Here is a 21,524-nt window from a genome sequence, read left to right as displayed (position 1 = left end):
CCACAACAGGTATATAAATATATCTAATTCTCTATAAGGGCTCATATATGGATACTTACATTCAGAGACAAACATAACACGGAGTGATTAACACACAAGACAGCTTTTAAAGCAGTGGAAAGTCCCATTTGCAGAAAGATCTGAAATCGGGGGGGTTAAAACTCTCTAAAAATCATAGCAGCGGTGCCTTCTTTAAGCTTTAAGAAACGAATGCCCTCAGTAGCTGCTACTAGGCAACCACCACAATATTGCTAGCATTCAAACCTTTGTTTGTGCCATAAAAGGCAGAGGGAGGGAGCAAGGCCTGTCCAGGGCTATTTTGGCCATTGAAGGAAGACTCATCAGGCCAGGCCCAGCAGCAACCAGCTGACCACATGACCTGCACAAATCTCCCAGGCCCAGCTCCTTGCTACTCTTCCAGAGCAGCCACCCTATAACAGCCAGTGTGGTGTGGTAATGAAGCGCTTCACATTGGGATTTGCCAGATTCCCAGATTTGAATCCCTACTCTGCAGTGGCTGGTTCACTCATACAGTCTCAATGTAAAAATGTAAGTTGCTTTGTCTCTCGTTGTGGAGAAAGTTGGTGCATGAATTAAGTAAATAATAGATATAGCTGAAGGTAATGGGTAGATAAAAGGCTAGCTGGTTGGAGAGAGGGAAGGAGACAAGGAAGCAAGGGAATTGGAAAATATTGGGCTGCTGGCAGCAGAGAAAGAAGAAATACCATAGGATGGGGGATACAGGGGAAAGTGAGTTCCCCCCCCCCCATACACACAAGTCCTTGTACAACTGGGCCCAGCCAGCTGCAGATAAGTACAAGTCTCCAGAACTAAGCATTATAAGAACTCTGCAGCACTTTTCACTTGAGAGCCAGCATGGTATAGTGGTTAACTGCGGCAGACTCTAATCTGGAGAACTGGTGTTGTTTTCTACTCCCCTGCATGCAGCCAGCTGGGTGGCCTTGGGCTAGTCACAGTTCTCTTAGAGCTATTCCCACACAGCAGTTCTCTCAGAGCTCTCTCAGCCACACCTACCTTAAAGGGTGTCTGTTGTGGGGAGTGGCAAGGAAAGGTGTTTTTAAGCTGCTTTGAGATTCCTTCAGGTTGTGAAAAGTGGGGTATAAAAAACCAGCTCCTCCTCTTCTCTTACCTTCTTTTCTCACATTCAGCACGTGCCTGGTCTACTGCACAATTATAAATTTTACTGCAGAGAATGGAAGGATTGCAAGGTTGGCACAATGTACATATGTGATGGTTACCTCCAGGCTACATTACCGTAACTCAGTCAATGCAGGCCTACCCTTAACCAGAAATTACAGCTGGGCCAGAATGCAGCTGCCCGGGTCCTTACCAGGAGCCTATGGTGGTCCTAGGGTAAAAATAGCCCACATGGAGAGCCCACATTTGACCTGCCCCCCAGCAGCTCCACCTGCAGCCAGTCAAGTTCCAAATCAGGCTTATGGTACTGATTTTAACCTTCAAGGTCTTACACAGTCCAGGCCCTGCATAACTGAGGGACTGTTCCCCGAAGAGCACACCATTCAGCAGATTCCAACTTGCTAGTTGTCCCTGATCCCAGAGAAGTGTGATTGTCTTAAACCAGAGCCAGGGCCTTTTTGACTCCAGTCTGGTGGAATCTCTGCCAGCAGAGATCCAGGCCCTATTGGAATTGTCAGTGTTCCAAAGGCACTGCAAAACAGCTCTCTTCTGCAAGACATATGGTTGAGACCAACATTAGCACTCAAGGACATCAAAACGGGCCTCCCTTAACCTTCATCTCTAACCCCCTCCATCTGAATTCTGGGAATACGATCTAATTTTGAACTATTTTGACTCCAGGTTCTTCTGGAAGAAAAATGGAGTTTTCTTCAATTAGGAAATTTTATGTAAATGCTTTTAAATAATTTAAAGTATTTTTTGTATATGATTATAAACAATGTTCACTGCCCCCAAGACTGCCATCAGGGAGGGGCGGCCTAAACATCATATATATATGATATATCATATATACTAGTAAAAAAGCCCATTGTATCCAGAAGACAATGGGCGCTAGCAGGCAGGGACCAGAGCGAGGGGCAGGCGAGGGACAGAGCAAGGGACAGGCTACCTGAAAGAGGAGGCGGGTGGCGGCTCCTCGGCGTCTCGTGGTTTTTGGTGGGGAGTCCCAGGCGTGGTGCGCTGGGCTGCGGCGGCTCCTCTGCGTTTTTTTGATCTTCTGCGGCTGGGGGGGGTGGGTTTTTTCTGCTGCTTCTCGGAGGCCACGCCCGCGGATCGGGCCGTGCCCGGCCGCGCCTGCGGGGCCGTGCCTGCGGGGCCGCGCCCGCCCGCGCCCGCCCGCGCCCGCGCCCGCCCGCGCCCGCGGGCCGCGCCCGCGGATCGGGCCGCACCCACGAGGTGCGCCCGCGGATCGGGCCGCGCGGGCGCGGCCTGGCCCTGATTCCCTCTCGGCAGCTGGAGTCTCGGCGGCTGGAGGTTCTCGGCGGCTGGAGTCTTGCCGGGGGCTCCCTCAGGGGCCGGCCTGACACGTCAGACCGGGAGCAACTGCGAGCCGCGCTGCGCGCGGCTCGCAGTTACTGGGGCTGGGAATCAGAGGGACCAATCGGCAGGCGCTTCGCGCCTGCCGATTGGTCCCTCTGATTGTCTGTCATGAGGAAGGGTCCAATCCGGACCCTTCCTCATCCCGGACACATCCCGCCCCAGAACCCCTTACTATTTTATTTAGTCCGTGGCGCCCGCGGCGCCACTGGCGGTGTACAGATATGACCTAAACATCATATATATATTTCATTCCCTTTAATATTTGGGAAGCAGCCTACTGGGAGGAGACTGTCCAGGACCCTAGCCGTCCAGGTCCACCCTGATTGGCCCTCCCCCTCCAGCTTGCACCCTCGCTCCTTGCCTGCTAGAAGCCTTGTGGTTGTGGCCTCCATTGTCGCCCACGAGGAGAGAGGCAGCGACAAGGATTTGCAGCCCGCAAGTATGATCCTGCTGGGAGGGAGCCAGGGGGAGGGGAGGTTTTAGCCTCCCTGTGGGCAAACCCTGTTGCCACCGCTGGGGGGGGGGTGCTTTCCACTCCCTTTAGCCTGCTTTGCGGGTCAAAGGGAACCGCGGCCACCCTCTCACGCCCTCCTGCCTGCCACCCCTTTCAAAGCCCATTTTTAAAATGGGCTTTGATACTAGTGTGTGTGTCTGTATGTATTCAAGACTTGCAGCACAGCTAGAACAACTAAAAATGAAAGCTTTCATGGATCTGAGAAACTTATTGAATCTGCATGAACAAATTTTGCAATTCATGGAACAATCCTGACCCTTGATGTTCTTTACATATTTCAGGATAGTGCTGCTGCATGTCCTCCCATATATGGTGTGGTAAAGACAGCTAATCCACACATGCATGAACTGATGCAGGGGCACTAAGGTCATTGCACCCCTCTTGAAAAATGGAGCATACAATCTATGGCTGCTGGATCCCTAATAATAAAGGGCTTTATAAAGGACTAATAATGGATGTGAGATTTGCTATTTATACAGATATCACATTCAATAACAACAACATCCACCCAGTCTCAACAGAATGATCTATAAGTAACGGCTCAAACGTAAATATGAAATGTGAATGGATGCATGTCACCCCTTTATAGATTTTAAAGAACTACTCAATTAGTTGTGCATCAGTAGCCATGATGACAATTTTAATTGAAATCTTTGTACAAGGTTTTGTTTTAAATGTATTATTATTCACATAGGGGGCAGGTTGGGTGGGGGAGAGGATCTACATAAATTATATGAACCATTATTATTTTAAGTCAAATACAAAGCATACAAAGATACTTTTGATGCATTAAAGCTTACATTAATAACTGTGGGCTACCACCGCAGGATGTGTTTATGCGCAGTGCTAAGTCTATCTAAAATCCTGCTGGGTGAAGACTTACATCAGTTGCTGGCAAAACGTTAAATGCTTTTCTTACTTGTTCTGTGTCATCAATTTAACTTTTAATTGGTTGGCATATCCCTTCACGCTGCTCCCACTGATGTGACGCCTCTTAATAAAGGAAGAGATAGCTATGAATTAAAACAACCTCGACTTAATCACATTAATCCAGAGTCAGTTAAAGGCTTCAATTTTCTAAATAATTTTGGGCTTAATGTCTCAAGATGGGCAGGTTGCTCTATTGAGGCAGCATCTGGTTCAATTTAAGCAGTATTGTGAAGCAAGAATTGTTAGCTCCTCAAGGAAAAATAAGGGGGGGGGGAAGAAAGGCTGACAGTTTTACGGTTGCAACCAAGACTGGTGCAGCTGAGACAAAAGATCTTGCGAGATGCAGAAAATGAACCGCAACAATTAAAAAGCAGCCCGCTGCTCAGTAAATGTAACTCTACAGTTCAGTGAATTGTGGATGATTAACTTACTTGTACAGATAGGATGAGTACTCTGTACACTTAAGTGCCATCGTGTCACTCCCATTGCTGAATACCCAACAGCTGCTGCCATGAAATATAACCATTACTTGGGGAGGGGGGGGGGGGTTACCAATTAAAGAGGAATTATTTGAGAAGGAATGGTATAACCATCCAGACCAACAATCACCATTAATTCTTGCCTTCAGATATGGATTCTGGAACAATAGTTGGGGAGGAAGAACATGTTTTACTTTGGGGATGGGAAACAATATGTTTTAAGTACTAGATGTGGAAAGAATTTTTTTTGTTGTTGTCATGTCCGACCCATCGCGACCTCATCGACAATGATCCTCCAGGCCTTCCTGTCCTCTACCATTCCCCAGAGTCCACTCAAAAACAAGCTTTGCTTCAAAGCCCATCGATTCCCATAGGAAAAGGAAGAGGTTATAGCTCTATCCAACTGGATCCTGAGTAGAGAAAGAATTTGGCTGGGAAAGCCCTTCCCATGGAGCGGGGAGCAGATCATGTAGTATATCTATCCCTGTCCAATCATTGCAAAACACACCCATATAGGTTGGGCCTTGAGACATCTGAATTTTGCACAAATCATGTAATGTTTAAAGTATGATAATATTTTCAACAATCCACATTGATTTTTCACAAAACATTCCTTCTTCGACAGGGTCATTCCCATTAGAGAACTGGGCAAATAGTGCAGAAAATTGAAAGAATCATTGTGGAAGGGAGGTATAGACATGGCTCAGGATTTCACAGAATTTCACGCATTGTACTTCTGAGATGTGATGGACTCATCTATTCTGCCATCTTTCTTTGAGCCCATGTGTCCTTCTTTTAATGCAGCAGATCCCTTGGGCAATAGCCATTTCACTTATTCACATTATATATATCTTCATAAATGGGTATGATTAATAAATTATATCCATGATTCAACAATTAATCCTTTCACAGCATCACAACTCTGCTCTGTATTGGGGCTCCCTGTGGCTCCTTTTGAAGGTTAACCTTCAGTATCCCATGAAGTTGGACCCTAAGCTCCATATAGCCAGCAGAATATGTATTTAGGAATTGCCTTAAGTTCCTCAACATAATGAAATGCAGAACCTTAAAAAGTAACAAAATAAATCTAAGCTCTACAAGAAAGTATTTAAAAGGATGCAAAGTGAAATATACAAATAGATGCCTAACTGACTCTCATCATAGCATAAGGAATTATTTTCAGGAATTATTTTAATTTCTGCTTTTCTACTTCATGTAAGTCTGATAGCCAACATGGTGCAGTGGTTAAGAGCAGACGAATCTAATCTGGCAAGCCAGGTTTGATGTCCTGCTCCTCCATACGAAGCCTGCTGGGTGACCTTGGGCCAGTCATAGAATCATAGAACCATAGAGTTGGAAGGGGCCATACAGGCCATCTAGTCCAACCCCCTGTTCAACGCAGGATCAGCTCAAAGCATCCTAAAGCATCCAAGAAAAGTGTGTATCCAACCTTTGCTTGGAGACTGCCAGTGAGGGGGAGCTCACACGAAGCCTGCTGGGTGACCTTGGGCCAGTCAAAGTACTCTCAGCACTCTCTCCCCTCCACCTATTTCATAAGGTGCCTGCTGTAGGGAAAAGGGAGGGTGATTGCAAGCTGTTTTGAGATTCCTTGAGTCACCCCCCCACACACACACACACGACTTCCACTAAATAAACAAGGCATATATAATTTTTTTTAAGCCCTGCAAATAAAATCTTTGATTAGCTACCTTCAAATACAAGTAGAATAATAAAGAAATAATGGATGAAAAAGAGATGCTGAGGAGATCACTAAGCATTATCACTATTCAAGGATCAATTATATTGTTGAATTTATACATTATTACGGACACATCATGTGCATATCAAACTCCATTTTGGAGCAAATGTGGATCTTCAAAGTGCAAACTGCTATTAAATGAGGGTATTAAAGGCAATCAGATTAACTCCGGCTGGAATAATGTATTGACTGAGCCAGTTTGGTGTAGTGGTTAGGAGTGCGGACTTCTAATCTGGCAAGTCGGGTTTGATTCCCCACTCCTTTTCCACATGCAACCAGCTGGGTGATCTTGGGTTCACCACAGCACTGATAAAGCTGTTCTGACCAAGCAGTAATATCAGGGCTCTCTCAGCCTCACCCACCTCACAGGGTGTCTGTTGTGGGGAGAGGAAAGGGAAGGCGACTGTAAGCCGCTTTCAGGCTCCTTCTGGTAGAGAAAAGCGGCATATAAGAACCAACTCTTCTTCCTCTTCTTCTATCTCACAGGGTGTCTGTTGTGGGGAGAGGAAAGGGAAGGCGAATGTAAGCTGCTTTGAGACTCCTTCGGGTATAGTAAAGCAGCCTATAAGAACCAACTCTTCTTCTTCTATCACATCTGAAGTAATGTTCTGCATTTGTGCAAGCCAATGCCCTGTTTCTACTTTCTCATTTGCTTTCCTCATTCATTTCTAAGTGGGTGGCTAATATTGCACAGAGGATAAAAGAAAAATGGAAAGAATAACTACCAAACACATATGGCCACCTATGCAAGCATGAAAGTCTAAGATCGCTTGCCAATCACTTCCTGCCATTATCCTCAAAAACTGCAGATTAGACACACTCACATCTAACTGATGCAGTACATTCAGTAGAAAGTTCAGCTGCATATGTTTTATGGAAATGTGACATTAGAAGGCATTTCAGCCACAATTAACATTTGATACTGTTTGGAAAGAAAATACAATTAATTTCTAATTTTGCCACTTCACTAAGCAAACCCTGGCTTAAGCCTACTGGGAAATCAGAATACAAACAAGCAAAGTTACAGGAAGTAGTAGTTTGAGAACCTGCACTGATGATTTCATCTACCTTGCCAAATTTCGAAGAAGAAGAAGAGTTGGTTCTTATATGCTGCTTTTCTCTACCCGAAGGAGGCTCAAAGCGGCTTACAGTCGCCTTCCCTTTCCTTTTCCTTTAGGGCGCTTTGGGCTGATCCTGCGTTGAGCAGGGGGTTGGACTAGATGGCCTGTATGGCCCCTTCCAACTCTATGATTCTGTGATTCTGTGATTCTCTCCCCACAAAAGATGTGACTTTTAGACCTGAGGAAAGCATCTTGTATTGAAACAGGCACAAGATGAAAAATGTAAAACCTGTGGATAAGCTTAATAAAGCCTTGCCCACAAGGGTCCAAAACTATCTCAAGGAAAGAGAAGTTGAGGAAAACATATAGGTATCTTTTCTGGTTTTGAAGTTGGAGCCACTCGTATCCTGTAACACATACCAAGCCAAAGGTGCGAAGTTGCAAACTTTTAATGTCTGCCCATCATCCCCTATGAACCTTCCATCATCCCCTACAAAATAGGTCTGGTTATTTCTTGGTGAAATCATGGCCCATCCCTCCCCCCAAAGATCTTAGAACAGCGTTTTGCCTTCACAGCTCCAGTAAGACTGGTTTAGCCCGTTATCTAGCTCTGACTCTGACCGATATGCGGTCGAGAGGCCGATCTACACTCGCAAAAGGATTTCCTGAAAAAGCAAAGCAAATAAACCCCTTCAAAGCCCGGAGAAGCCATGCGAAGAATTTACCCTCCTCATTTAGTTCATGAATCTGATTTGGTTCCATCAACAACACTTTCATGCAAAGAGAGGTTTCAGCTTTTCTCATTTAAATACAAAATAGTTTGTGAACCGTCCCTTATTTTAAAATTACTCAGAATCATTACCCTAATGTGAAAGAGACTACGCACAACATATGGAGCTTTTGCTCTTTGGGAATGGCAGTGTATAAATGGTGGGTATAATATTACACGCAGTAATTACAGAAATGCCACAATTTCAAGGAAATAGAGTGTGCCCTGTAAACGTCTTCATTCCTATCCCCGCAGCACCTTAGCGTGTTGTCATTAAGGGAATCAGGGCTTTGATTTTGGAGGGAAATTAGAATATTACATTTTTTTAAAAAAAACACTGCAATAAAAAAGAAATACACAAGTAGACAGCCTCCACCATCTGCTGTCCTTCAGAAATTTTCACTTATACCAGCTGCAGTCCATTCCCGTTGTTTACTCTTGTGTTCCTTCTGTGTCTCTTCTCCTTTCCCTACTATGTTCTGGTACTCGGGGCAGACGACTTCATTCAAACAATATACATCTTACTGTTTGCCTCAAGGCCAAGAGTGCATGTGTGTATTTCACACAGGTTCCATCCACTTTGGGCAACAAGCCTCAACCATTTTGTACACTGCAACGCTATCAGAATGCTGCTGCAGGACTGACGGGAGTTCTTTCTGACTATTGTGCTGAGAAACAGATTCCCAAAAGCAAACAGCATGAGAAAGATAACTTCATTTAGAGCTTGCAATACCTTGCACCGCCAAGAAAAAGCGAACAAGAAAAAACAGGCTCAAAGGATTTTAGGTTTCTCAGTCCTGTTCTTAATTGTGGTCACATATAAGTGTCAGATTTTAGAAACCATAATGGCCGGAGAGAAGGTTGGCGAGTCTAGGTGCCACGCCCCAGCCACCACGCCCTCTTGAAGGCAGGGGCAGGCTCAGAGGGCAGGCGGTGGTGGTGCGGCAAATGGGGCTGGGATCTGGGGCTTGCCACCTGCTGCCACCCACTTTTTGAGGCTGCCGGGGCTCTGCTGAGGTTGGGGGTGGCCTTGGAGGACAAGCAGTGGCAGTGGGTGGCGAGGCCCAGAGCCCAGCCCCATTCGCTGCCACCACTCGTCCTCCGAGGCTGCCTGCGTCCTCCTGAGGGCGCGGGCAGCCTCGGAGGACAAGTGGCAGCAGTGCAACAAATGGGGCTCAGCTCTGAGCCTTGCCAGCCGCTGCTGCTGCTCGTTCTTCAAGGCCTCCCGCATTCTCCATCTACTGGCAAGGTCCCTGGGGGTGGGACTACGGACGTCACGAAGAAACAACTGGCCAGAACTTTTGGTCGTCAAGAGAGTCAGCAATCCATTAATGCACCTCCTACCAATCTCCTTGCCCTTTTTGCCCTTTCCTTCTTTCCGCTACCTTATTGATTTCCTGCACAGAATTATGCCAAGAGGTGCTGCCCCCCCCCCCTACACACACTGGTATGCTGTACAGCTGCTGGGTTCAATAGAAAGATGCCCAGCATCTGCTGGTCATAAGGTTGACAAGAGGCTGTCTTAGAGAGTTCACCTGACCCATCATTAATTGCTTGATATTCCAAATTTAGAACAGTGGGTGGTATATCTTTACAAAAATCTGTATATTTTATTCTGCATGCAGAAGTGGGATTCTGACCCTGGATGCAGACTGTTGAGGGGCCTGGTGGGACTCATCCTTGTCCCAAGTGAACAGTGCCCTAGAAGACACCCATAACACGCACTTGTGGCTGAACACTGCATTAGAAAGATCGATGGTAGCTAGTAAGATATCTTAGTACAAAACTAGATTGCAGTTACTGATCTTTTCATGGAAAAGCAATTACTGAATTCCTAACCTTTGGGAAGTTTCCAAGTAGCCCCAGATCTCACAGCACAGTGTCAGAAAACCGCGAGAAGTAAGTGCCTTTCTGTCGTATTATCTTTATTTACTTGCAATAAAATAATGCTGAACACTAATGGTAGAAGTTCTATGAAATGCCAACACCTAGCAATCTCTCTCATCATATCGAATACACTGACCGATCGACCAGTGCAACATTCAACCCAGGTGAGCACAGCTAACCATAGAAAGTAACAGATTTCCATAGCCAAACTAGCAGAAGAAATCAGAATGATCAAGGCTTCACAGCATTCTGATAGTCTCCACTGAATCAGCAAATCAGTCATTTAAATTCTTACAACCTATTCCTGTAAGAAAGGCTATGGAGTACAGACAAAAGCCCAACAGGAATTCACTCCTGACAATGGCTCAAACAATAAAAGGAAATGTTCTGAACTATTCTCATTACAGTCTGAAGACTTTAATCTTGTGATCTCCTTCAAAGCCTGTTCTCAAAACCCTTCAGGTACCCTTAGAAATTGTAGAAAATGAGGATAATGTTTGTAGTTTAATTATGCATCTAAAGCATCGTGGAAAGCTAGACACACATCTGGCAAGGTGTAATAATGTCCTGGTTATATTACCAAGACAATGATTTTTTTTCCTCTCTCCAAGTTATATAGCTGTCTGATAGCTAAATATCTTAATGAGAAAAACTACTGTATGCAGGATATCTGAAATGGAGAAGGCAGAGAAAAAGCAATGCTTATTTTCTACATACTCCTCACCAAGATTTAATTAACAGGGGAAATACAAGCCATTGACTTTGGAAAGAAAGAGCTTTCATTCTTTGTTGTAATATTCACTTCAGTGGCCATACTTTTCTAAGTGAAATACCTAAAACAATTATTAGGGCAAGATTCTGTACAAATAGCTATGGGGAGTTAATTTCATAGTCTGTTTAGTGACCAGGTTATATTTATTTCTAAGGATAATATAGGACAGAACGGAACTCACTGGAAACCTGGAGATGGTAATCCATGTTCTGATTACCTCCAGGCTTGATTACTATAATGAGTACTGCGTGTCTTTGAAGACTGTTCAGAAGCTCCATTTAGCACTACATTTATTTATTTAAACGCGGTGTTTGGGGGATGGAGATATCACCCCTGTACTAAAACATCTGTGCCTTTTTGCTTCCAGGCATAACTCAAAGTGCTTCCCTTTAAAACCCTAAGTGTCTTAGAAACAGAGTATACAAAACACCATGTCCTCCAGATTGCCCTGATTGTCACTTGTTTTTTACCTCCTAGCTTAGCGTTCTTTGACCTGAAATGAGATCCCCTCTCTGTTGTCTCCTCTCCAGCCTAAACAGACCAAGCTCCCCTAACCTTTCCTCATACGTCTTGTTCTCCAAACCCCTCACCACCTTTGTTGCCCTCCTCTGGACACGCTCCAATTTGTCTACATCCCTCTTCAACTGTGGTGCCCAAAACTGAACACAGTACTCCAACTGAGGCCAAACCAGAGCAGTGTAAAGCAGTGGTCCCCAACCTGCGGGCCGCGGCCCGGTGCCGGGCCACGAAGGCCATGGCGCCAGGCTGCAGCTCCCTCTCCCCGCCCCCCCCCGCAGTAAAAAACTTCCCAGGCCGCAAGCTTGTGGCCCGGGAAGCTACTTACTGCGGGAGGGCGGGGAGAGGGAATCAGGGCGTGGCTTCCGGGCGCGGCCCGATCCGCGGGCGCGGCCCGTGGGCGCGGCCAGAGGCGTGGGCGTGACCCGCGCGGGCGCGGTCCCCGTGGGCGCGGCCCGATGCCCTGCCAGTCCCCAGCCTAATAAAGGTTGGGGACCACTGGTGTAAAGCAGCACCATCACCTCCCATGATCTGGACATGATCCTCCATTTGATACAGCCCAAAATACCTTATCTCTTTTGACCACCAAGTCACAGTGTTGACTCATGTTCAATGTATGGTCTACTAAGACTCCCAGACCCTTTTGCACATACGAGAGCCAGTTTGGCGTAGTGGTTAGGAGTACAGACTTCTAATCTGGCATGCCAGGTTCGATTCTGCACTCCCCCACATGCAGCCAGCTGGGTGATCTTGGGCTCACCACGGCACTGATAAAACTGTTCTGACCGGGCAGTGATATCAGGGCTCTCTCAGCCTCACCCACCTCACAGGGTGTCTGTTGTGGGGAGAGGAAAGGCAATGCGACTGTAAGCTGCTTTGAGCCTCCTTTGGGTAGAGAAAGTATAAGAACCAACTCTTCTTCTTCTTCTTCTTCTTCTTCTTCTTCTACTGCCAAGATAAGATGGACTGACTCAACAAAGGAAGCCATGGCCCTTAGTTGCAAGAACGACTATTAACTATAGGACATTTTGGAGGTCATTAATTCATCAGGCACTTGATGGCACTTAACACACAGAGATACCCAAACACATAAAATTCCTTTACCAGTAATGGAAGACTTTCAGGCACTTTGTGTTGATACCCAGAAATATTCTGTACATCAAGTTTAAAAGACTCCAGAAAATCAAGTCCTAGCAAACAATGGGTCACACTCGGATAGTATTTTATTATTTGTTTTTTTGTACATTTGTACTCTACTTACTGGGGAGAGCAGCATAAAACATTGGCAAAAAAAAATGTAGGAAAAAATGGATAATGATTTAAAAAATAACAAACCAACCTGCAAGAAAATATGAACTAGGCTGGCAAGGATCTGTTTTAAAATAGGAAGCTCAGCAGAAGTACAAATTAACCAGCAGACAGACTAGTTTAGGGTCGCCTGGGCCACACAGGTCAGGTCAAGAAAGCCTGAGTACCAACCTCAATATCCTGCTTCTGGCCACATCAACCCCCATGCCTTGGCAGAAGAGCATCAAATGGCAGCATAACATCAATTCATGACATGCTACAATCCACTGGGAGTGAACTTTGAAAGTTTTGCAAAAAAAATTATTTATAATCTAATTTTGCCATTTCCACCTTGTGGTATGGGAGTGTCCGTGATGAAAAAGATTCCCACTGAGTGAAGACATTTAGATAAAGGACCATTGCATTATTCTCCTCTACCTTTTAGGCTATCATGCAAAACTTTCTTATTCAGGCAAGTACTCCAAGGTGGCTGATTTCCACTGATATGCGGCTACCAGACTGACTTTGGCTATATGATTATATGTGTGCCATACATTTACTGGCTGCTTTCATTGTACGCCACACTACTGATCTGGTTTTAGGATGCCAGATCCTTTGGGCTGATCCTGCATTGAGCAGGGGGTTGGACTACATGGCCTGTATGGCCCCTTCCAACTCTATGATTCTGTGATTCTAAAGAGGAAGTTGGGTAAAGAGGAAGTTGGGTAGCAATAAACATGCAAAATAATAAATAAATATTACATTTCTAGATGACCAGGACAGCAGGTAACATGGAACGAAAATAATTTCATGGTTAAGAATCACTCATCTCAAGAGCTTAGATTCAGGAGCCTCCCTCAAAGAAGGAAATGGTGTGACCAGCATAATTTGTCAAATAACATTGCAAGTAGCATGGCAACAAAGCTAAATGCAGGGTGCATACATTTAAATTGCTATTAATTTTCAAAGATCACTGCCACGTACTAAAGATAACTGACAGCTGTTGAGAGAAAGTACTGGGGGAGGAGATTAGATTAAGCACAGGCCAACCCAAAAGACTTTGGAGGTATTTGCTTGCGATCATAACTTTACAAGAGGCTATTTAAAGCACATGTTCCCCCATATGATTATTTTTTAAAGACCCTAAATTCTAGAAAATTACATGGTTAGATATTCACGTTTGAAGCAGAAATATAATGTAAAAAAACATACTGATTTCAAGAAAATTGTGTATGTGCGTGTAATTGCAGAGGAGCAGCTGATGAACTACCAAGTCATTTTTCCTTCCGTCAGAATTCAGTTCCACTCGAGATGTGCAGATTTTACATTGCTTATGAATACATCGATAAACAAAGAATTGTTTGGAACATCTGTAAGTAAACTATGAAGAGATATTTCATAGTGAATGAACATCATGAGTTTCACATAATGCTTGCCAAAAAAATGCGTATTTGTGCATTGAGTCAAAGGCACTGGAAATAGCCCAAAACACTTATCCATCGCAAATGCTTTTTCACATTTGCATCTGTAGGACAATTTACTGTGATGTAAAAAATAATTTTTTATCTGGGTACTCATCAGTCCATTGCATCTTGGTATCCATCTTACCAGCAGGAAAGGTGATGTGCACAGCAATTGTTAACACATCTTCAGTTATATTATCAGAGCCAAGTCACCGGGTTCGCTTTTGGTTTGGTGCACAGCAATCAAAATGAGGCTGAAAGGGTTCAAACGCACTCAGAACATAATACACTGAACCATCTGATTTTAAGGCTGATGTAGATGGTATGACATTTTTGATAGAACACTAAAACTCACATCTTGAACTGGATTCTACTGGTTCTCCTCCACTAAGTGAGAAATCTTTCACTGGAAGAAGGAGTCTTTCACGAACTTCTTCCAACTGAAGGAGTCATTTTTTGTAATAGAAGATCTCTCATTTCATTAAGGAGAGTCAATGGATCCAACTCTAGCTTATTTTTGTTTTAAAAGTAGCTATAACTCATGATCTCAAAGGAAATGCTTTGGGGCAATTCCTTAATTGTACTTGGCTGGGGACAATCTGAGGTGCATCCAGCACTGGTTATATTTCAAGAGGCCTGGGGGGGGGGAATCCCCCAGACTGCAGAATTCTGATCTGTTTACACTCCTAGGGACAGGGAGACAGCAAAAGGAAAGTAAATGCAATGAAAAACAAAGGAGGGTAGAATTATAAATTTCCACAATCAGGTTAAAGGTGTATGATGCCTGTGGTGGGGGAATGAACTATCAATTTTCAGCGTGCTTATGTCAACCTGGTAGGATTACCAAAGCAAGAGATGAATAGAGGTGGTTTGTCATCCCCCGCCTCGCCATTGCAGCCCTGGACTTCCTTGGTGGCTTCCTGTCTAAGTACTAACCAGAGCTGACCCTGCTTAGCTTCTGAGATCTGACAAGATCAGGCTAATTTGGGTTATCCAATGTAAGGCTAAGAGTATCTTTGCAGCCCTATTTTTTTTAATGACTGGATGGATATTGTTTTTTTATATTTTTGCAAGTACATTCAATTGTAATTTAGAAAAAAATCCCCAGTGATGCTGTTAATTGTTATAAAGGTTCAGACGTGATGAATGGTCAAGGCTGTGTATATTCCTCAAACTGTACAAATTCTAGATAGAGTAGCCTTTCTAGAAAGCCTTCTATAACGTGTTGCAATTCCAAATGAAGTGTTAAGTAAAATCTTCAGTCATCAAGTGTTTAAACATCATATACAACTTCACTTCCTCTCCCCCTCCAACACAATCACTAACAGGAGCAGAAGAAATTATGCAAAATAAGAAAACCTCTACAGACTTGCTTAATTTTTGCTTTCTCCTGAAAAGGGTCTTGGAATCACAAAGATGAGAAAGAACTTTGCTTCAGGCCTTGATGAGTCATTCGCAGTCAGAATAGATCAATGCCAGGAAAAAAGCAGTGTTCCTGTAGTTTTAGAGAATCCCAGGTAGGTGTGCCCACTGCCAGAGTTACAGTCTTGTACTGGTCTCTATCTCATAGACTTGGAATTTTTGCTGCTCTGCCATGCTTTATTTTGAATAATCTTGTTTTTGCTTCATTGGTTCTAACCCTCTGACAGAATTATCTAAAGGAAGGAGACAAATAGCTTATATACAGCAATATTCACATGTCAATTGCCTTGATCCTTAGCTACAGTTTCATCTCAACCCTCTATGATTTATTTTTAAGAATGCTCCAAGGCTCATGATCCTTGGGGAAAAACAGACCTACCTGAACAGACCTCTTCATAGGTGGGATTTCGGGTATGTCCTCCTGTATAACCCACTTGAGTTGAGTAGACTCCCTTCTGCTTCCAAAATTTTCTTTCTGCTCCCCAGAAACAGCCCATGCCTGCAAGAAACAAAACCCAAAGTACCATGGTAGTTAACATTCGTAGAAGTCCCCCTTCTTCACTCAAAACACCAAGAGATTGGGGCAAAACTCAAAACATATTCATAAACAAAAACAACAGAACACTGCTGTGTAATAGAACAGTGGTAAAAAGAAAACAGATGAGACAACTCAATGCACCTGCAAACATCATAACAGAACGGAAGGTATTCAGAAAGTAAGTAGAAGCTGTAAAGCCAGGGAGCCAACCAGAACTCTCAAGAAGCTGCCAGTCAATAAAGCTCTCTGACTTCTTAAGTCATCTAAATATTAACACTCATCTAAATATTAACAATTATTAGGACTAGGTAGGCCCACATTCAAATTCCCACCTGGGCAAGTTACAGCAGTAATGGGTTTAAACTTCAAGTACAACGATACAGGCTAGATATCAGGAAAAAAATTTTCACAGTCAGAGTAGTTCAGCAGTGGAATAGGCTGCCTAAGGAGGTGGTGAGCTCCCCCTCACTGGAAGTCTTCAAGCAAAGGTTGGATACACACTTTTCTTGGATGCTTTAGAATGCTTAGGGCTGATCCTGCATTGAGTAGGGGGTTGGACTAGATGGCCTGTATGGCCCCTTCCAACTCTATGACTCTATGATTCTTGTATCCCACAGCAGTAAAGGAAATGATGTGGGGTAAGAGGATCACAAAGCCTTCCCAGTGGAGGTGCATGGGGAAGACTTTGGTACTGCCTTGGGCTTCAAAAGTGAGAAACAGCACTTTAGATTTAGCCTGTTCACAAATTGGCAGCCCTTGCAGCTAGACTGATGTGATCTCTTCTCTACACTCTAGTTTTAATTTTTTTTAAACCCCTAACTGCTGCATCTTGCACTACTAAAGCCTCCAAGTGGTCTTCAAGGGCAACCTCGCAAAGAGCCAGTGACAACAGTTTTAAAAGAGTAGGCTATTTGCATAGAAGCAGGTCAAGTGAGGTAAAGATCACAGCTGACCCAGCTCCCAAAGCCGGGGGGGGGGGGGGGGGGGAGGAGGATCACTACTCTGCATATCAGCAACAAAGCAGGCCGGACATGAGTTGAGAGGGGAGGGGTGATCCCTCCCATCAGAAACTTCACATCTACCAGTCAACCAACACTCATTAAATATTAACAATTATTAGAACTAGGTAGGCCCACATTCAAATTCCCACCTGGGCAAGTTACAGCAGCTCAGACTAACCAACCTCAAAAGATTGTTTGTGGAGGAAGGAGAGAGCCATGTAGGTTTCTTGAAGATAGGAGAAAAAATGTTATATATAAAGAGAGAGGGGAAGAGAATAAACACACATGAACCTGCACTGTCAGTGTTTAATTTCTATTTACCAGTTGACATCCACGCACCTGCATAGACGGCTAACAAATACCTGCTTCTAGATTGATTTTTTTAAAGCATTTCTCCTTCTAGCAGCTTCTCAATAATGAAGGCCATGAGCCTCAAAATCCTTACTCTAAAGCAGCACCGTTTTCTTCAAAAAAAATTTTAAAAGCTTGCTTTTTCATCATTGAACAAACAGTATGAAACCTCATGCCATTAGAGTACGAATTGTTATTTATTAATTTTTTATAAATGTATAGACAATAACAAAAAAGCAAATTATTTTCATGAAGATACAAAAATCTCACGTCTTTTTGTTTTGGGGATACAACCAAAGTCTCTGAACTTGGATTCAAGAGTGTAAAGTATCTCCCAAGGAAACTCTTTTGAGGAACTTAAAGCTGCAGTTCTAAGAAGACTGCTCTAAGCCCCATTGAATAAAAGGGGAGTTACATCTCAGCATAGGATTGTACCTGCCATCATATAGCCCGGTTTGGATTTTTTTGTTCCAAATACGGGAATCTTTGTTTTCCTTGATCAAAAAGTGGTTTGTCATCATTTTAGAAGGTACCTTTATTATGGAAAGTATTTCTGGCTTTCAAAATGTACAACCTTTAATGAAGAGAATCACCATCCACACAAAAGCCTTAGGGTTGGTTAAATAGCAATCGTACACATTTTTACAGCATAATTTTCTTTTAGCTGATTAGCAAACTGTCAAAACACAATAATTTGTATTAATGGCAAACATTCATTTAATGTTCTGCTTCCTGGCATCTGCAATCTTTAAAGGTGGCAGAGCAATAATTAACTAAATTAGAGATCATACAGGAAGGGGGGGGGGAGAATCCTCTCAGGCTAGCCAATTTATGCATGCAAATAATATTCAGAGTGCACATAAAAATGAAGCATTCATTCACCGACATGGCCAGTTAACCAAGTCAGTCAGAATTTCAATTCAGCAAAATTCCGCTGACTTCAAAAGTGTTTTTGAAGATTTGCAGATAAGAACTACCAAACATCTCACTAGCAGAAAGAATATGGTAGCTACAGCAGCCCCATATATAGAATCTCTGCTTCACACAGAAACATAGCTCAGTGGGAAATCATAAAATTTGCATGCATATGGTTCTCAGTTTAATCCTTAGCATCTCCAGGTGAAAGGACCTCAGGAGAAACCCAGCATGAGAGTGCAGAAATCTATTGTACAGAAGAAAGGGCAGAAGACCACATGTTGGGATGAACCAATGCCTTGACTTGGCAAAAAGAAGCCTCATATATTTGTATTTTCATCCATATGTTTTCAAGTGAGCCAGGTTCAAAGTACAATTTTTCTAAGTTCTTTTAAACAATGGGGGGCTGAGTTCTACTGTACATCCTGAGATGTATTTAATCTATATTAAAACAGAGAGAGAGAGAGCCTAATTGTGCATCGAGCAGGGGGTTGGACTAGATGGCCTGTATGGCCCCTTCCAGTCTATGATTCTATGATTTTTTATGTCTGGAGCGATTTAGGCCAGGTCATCTCTTCAAGTGAATCATAATAGTTCTGCTGTCTTCTTTCAATTTCAAAGTTGCTTTGAAAACTCAGTTTAATAGAATAAAGCCATACCTGCCATCAAACAGATCAGAAAGACACAGCATGTCTTTGAAACTTCAGAAACTAACTTCAAACTAAAGTCATGTTCCCTGGCCAGCTCTTATCTTTGTTGTTGGTTGAAATGTACAAAAAACAAAGACAATATCACCAACAATCTAAGAAGAAGTGTACGTCCAGGATATTCTTCATCCAATGCTAGATAAAAGGACTAAAGGAAATGAATGTGGAATCGATTCTGGGTCTAAGAGTTCTCTGATGCCCCAGCACTTTGAATACTGCCTCAGATCAACAAAACTGCATCCTTGTGATGTCCAAATCAGAGATATCTCCTGTCCAGAACCTCACCTTTATCTTCAGGGCCCAGGATTAAGACTCTCCTCAACATCTTAACCAGAGACAACTGGTACCTTGAGGGCATATAGCTTCGATTGCTATTCCTTTACCTGCCAGCTTACTTTCCCTGGAAAAGTAAAGTTTGGTCCATTAGCTTCTCTGTAGTGGATTAGCAGTAACAACAGAAAATGGTCTAAAAATATGAGGTCTATTGCTGAAACAAAGAAGCCCTGCCTGGACAGAATGCCAGCCTAGAAACTAACTGCAGCATTTTCCCAGGCAGCAACAAGAATGTTGTAAATTCTCCAATTCATTTGCGAAGAACATAAAAAAAACCCTGAGTATTTGATTCCTAGCATAGTCATCACAAACATCAATCCAGTAAATGACATCCTGCAACCTGATTTCTAATTTTGCAACATAGTGGAGAACTTCAATTCCAAAAAGAAGAGAATGTGCATGTGGAAAAGATGCTGCACAATTCATCCAGTTCTGCAAAAGCTATCTACTGCAGAACTGTTTAAAAGGTGAAGGTAAAGGTATCCCTTGTTCAAGCACCGGGTCATGTCTGACCCTTGGGGTGACGCCCTCTAGCGTTTTCATGGCAAAGTACCTGTGTTCAGAATTAGTTTAAACTATAATGTATTGTGATGTCACAGCTGTGCCTGTGACTTTATATGGTTGGGATGCATAATATTTTCCTTCAGTATCCTTAAAGGTCTGAATTGTGAAGTTTAGGCACCAGGATACTGAAGGAAAATATTATGCATCCCAGCCATATAAAGTCACAGGCACAGCTGAGACATCACAATACATTATAGTTTAAACTAATTCTGAACACAGGTACTTTATAAGCACTAGAATTAAAGCCCATTGTAGCTGGTAATACAACAGATGCTAACATGGGGGGGTGGGTCTGTGACTCGTGTTGGTCTGAAGCCGCAGAACAAATTTGGGAGTCCAGTGGCACCAGTAAGATCTCCTCACAAATACATAGGCCTCTATCATAAAAGGACACATAGGGGTACTGAGACGCCAAGGTGGGTCTGTGACCTGTGTTGTTCTGAAGCAGCAGAACAAATTTAGAGTCCAGTGGCACCTTTAAGACCCACCCACAAGTAATCGTTTTAAGCAGCAGAATGAATTTAAGTCCAGTGGCACCTTTAAGATCCCCATGAGGCTTGTCCAGGCCAGGGCAAGCAGGTCCCTCCTTACCTCTCCCCCTGAACGCTAAAGGCTGCCCTGGGCCAGTGAAGCCTCTTAGGCTGCTTTCACAGCCTCTAAGGCAGGGGTAGTCAAACTACGGCCCTCCAGATGTCCATGGACTACAATTCCCAGGAGCCCCTGCCAGCATTTGCTGGCAGGGGCTCCTGGGAAATGTAGTCCATGGACATCTGGAGGGCCGCAGTTTGACTACCCCTGCTCTAAGGTGTCACTGAGCCAGGCAAGGCAGCTCCATCGCCCGCCTCCCCATTCAATGCTTCATGTCTGCCCTGGCCCAACGATGCCTCGGAGGCCACTTGCACTAGAGCTCAAGGGTATCCAATGTAGCTGATGGGCAATAGGCTCAGGATGGAACAAAAGGAAATACTATTTAAACAGAGAGTGATTGAAATGCAGAATTGACTGCTAGAGAATGTAGGAATCAACTTTAAAAGAGGATTAGATAGACAGATTATAGAATAAGTCTATAATGGTCATTAGTTATGGTGACTAACGGGAGTCCACATTCAGAGGCACTAAACCTCTAAAGCCTAGAGCCAGGAGACAACATAAAGAGGAAGGTCTTGGCCTCTATGGCCTACTGTTGGCCATCCAGAGGAACTGGTTAATCACTGTGTGAGACAAGATGCTGGATTACGGCTCTTCTTATGATATGACTAGAAATTGCCTTCACCTAAATAAATAAAACAGAATACCTCTGATGCACCAGACTCACTGAAATCACAAGCTATGTATTTATCCAAGCAATATATTTATCCAAGCCTGGCATGAATACAATAGGTGCTTGCTTTCCCTTTTTATCCAATAAAAGATCTGCGATACATTGATCTTATCCTGTGATCAGTTTTTGTTAATCACTTATCGCCCAACAGACAACAGATGTAAAAAAAAAAATGCAACTGCTGGAGTTCTTTTTGGATCCCTGTCAGCAAGCAGAAATGTAACTAGGTCATGGGAATATACGTCAGAATGAGCTTGCAAACACGGTGAAATAGAATGCCTCTTTAGATCAGCATACAAAGGACCCTCCGAAAGAGATGCGTAATTGTGTCACTCTTACCTAGAGGATAGGGGCAGGTTCATTCTGGATAAAATGGATGAGCCTATCCTTCATGACT

The 21,524-nt window shown here is 43.6% G+C and overlaps 1 protein-coding gene and 1 long non-coding RNA gene across 6 annotated transcripts in view; one reads left to right on the top strand and one right to left on the bottom strand.

Moving 5' to 3' along the window:
- The window catches only part of MSRA (methionine sulfoxide reductase A), a 228,987-nt gene that overhangs the window by 119,532 nt on the left and 87,931 nt on the right, over nt 1–21,524 (bottom strand). For all 5 annotated transcript variants that reach the window (XM_077332128.1, XM_077332119.1, XM_077332146.1 and 2 more), the window contains one exon: nt 15,777–15,896. In XM_077332128.1, the coding sequence (XP_077188243.1) occupies nt 15,777–15,896 (120 nt within the window). The remainder of the gene's footprint in view (nt 1–15,776; nt 15,897–21,524) is intronic.
- The window catches only part of LOC143835058 (uncharacterized), a 45,197-nt gene continuing 24,068 nt past the window's right edge, over nt 396–21,524 (top strand). The window contains exon 1 of the long non-coding RNA XR_013229978.1: nt 396–549. This is a non-coding gene — a long non-coding RNA (uncharacterized LOC143835058). The remainder of the gene's footprint in view (nt 550–21,524) is intronic.

The sequence above is a fragment of the Paroedura picta genome, chromosome 1 (assembly GCF_049243985.1).
Source record: "Paroedura picta isolate Pp20150507F chromosome 1, Ppicta_v3.0, whole genome shotgun sequence".
Lineage (NCBI taxonomy): Eukaryota > Metazoa > Chordata > Lepidosauria > Squamata > Gekkonidae > Paroedura > Paroedura picta.
This window is presented reverse-complemented; position numbering and strand designations above follow the sequence as displayed.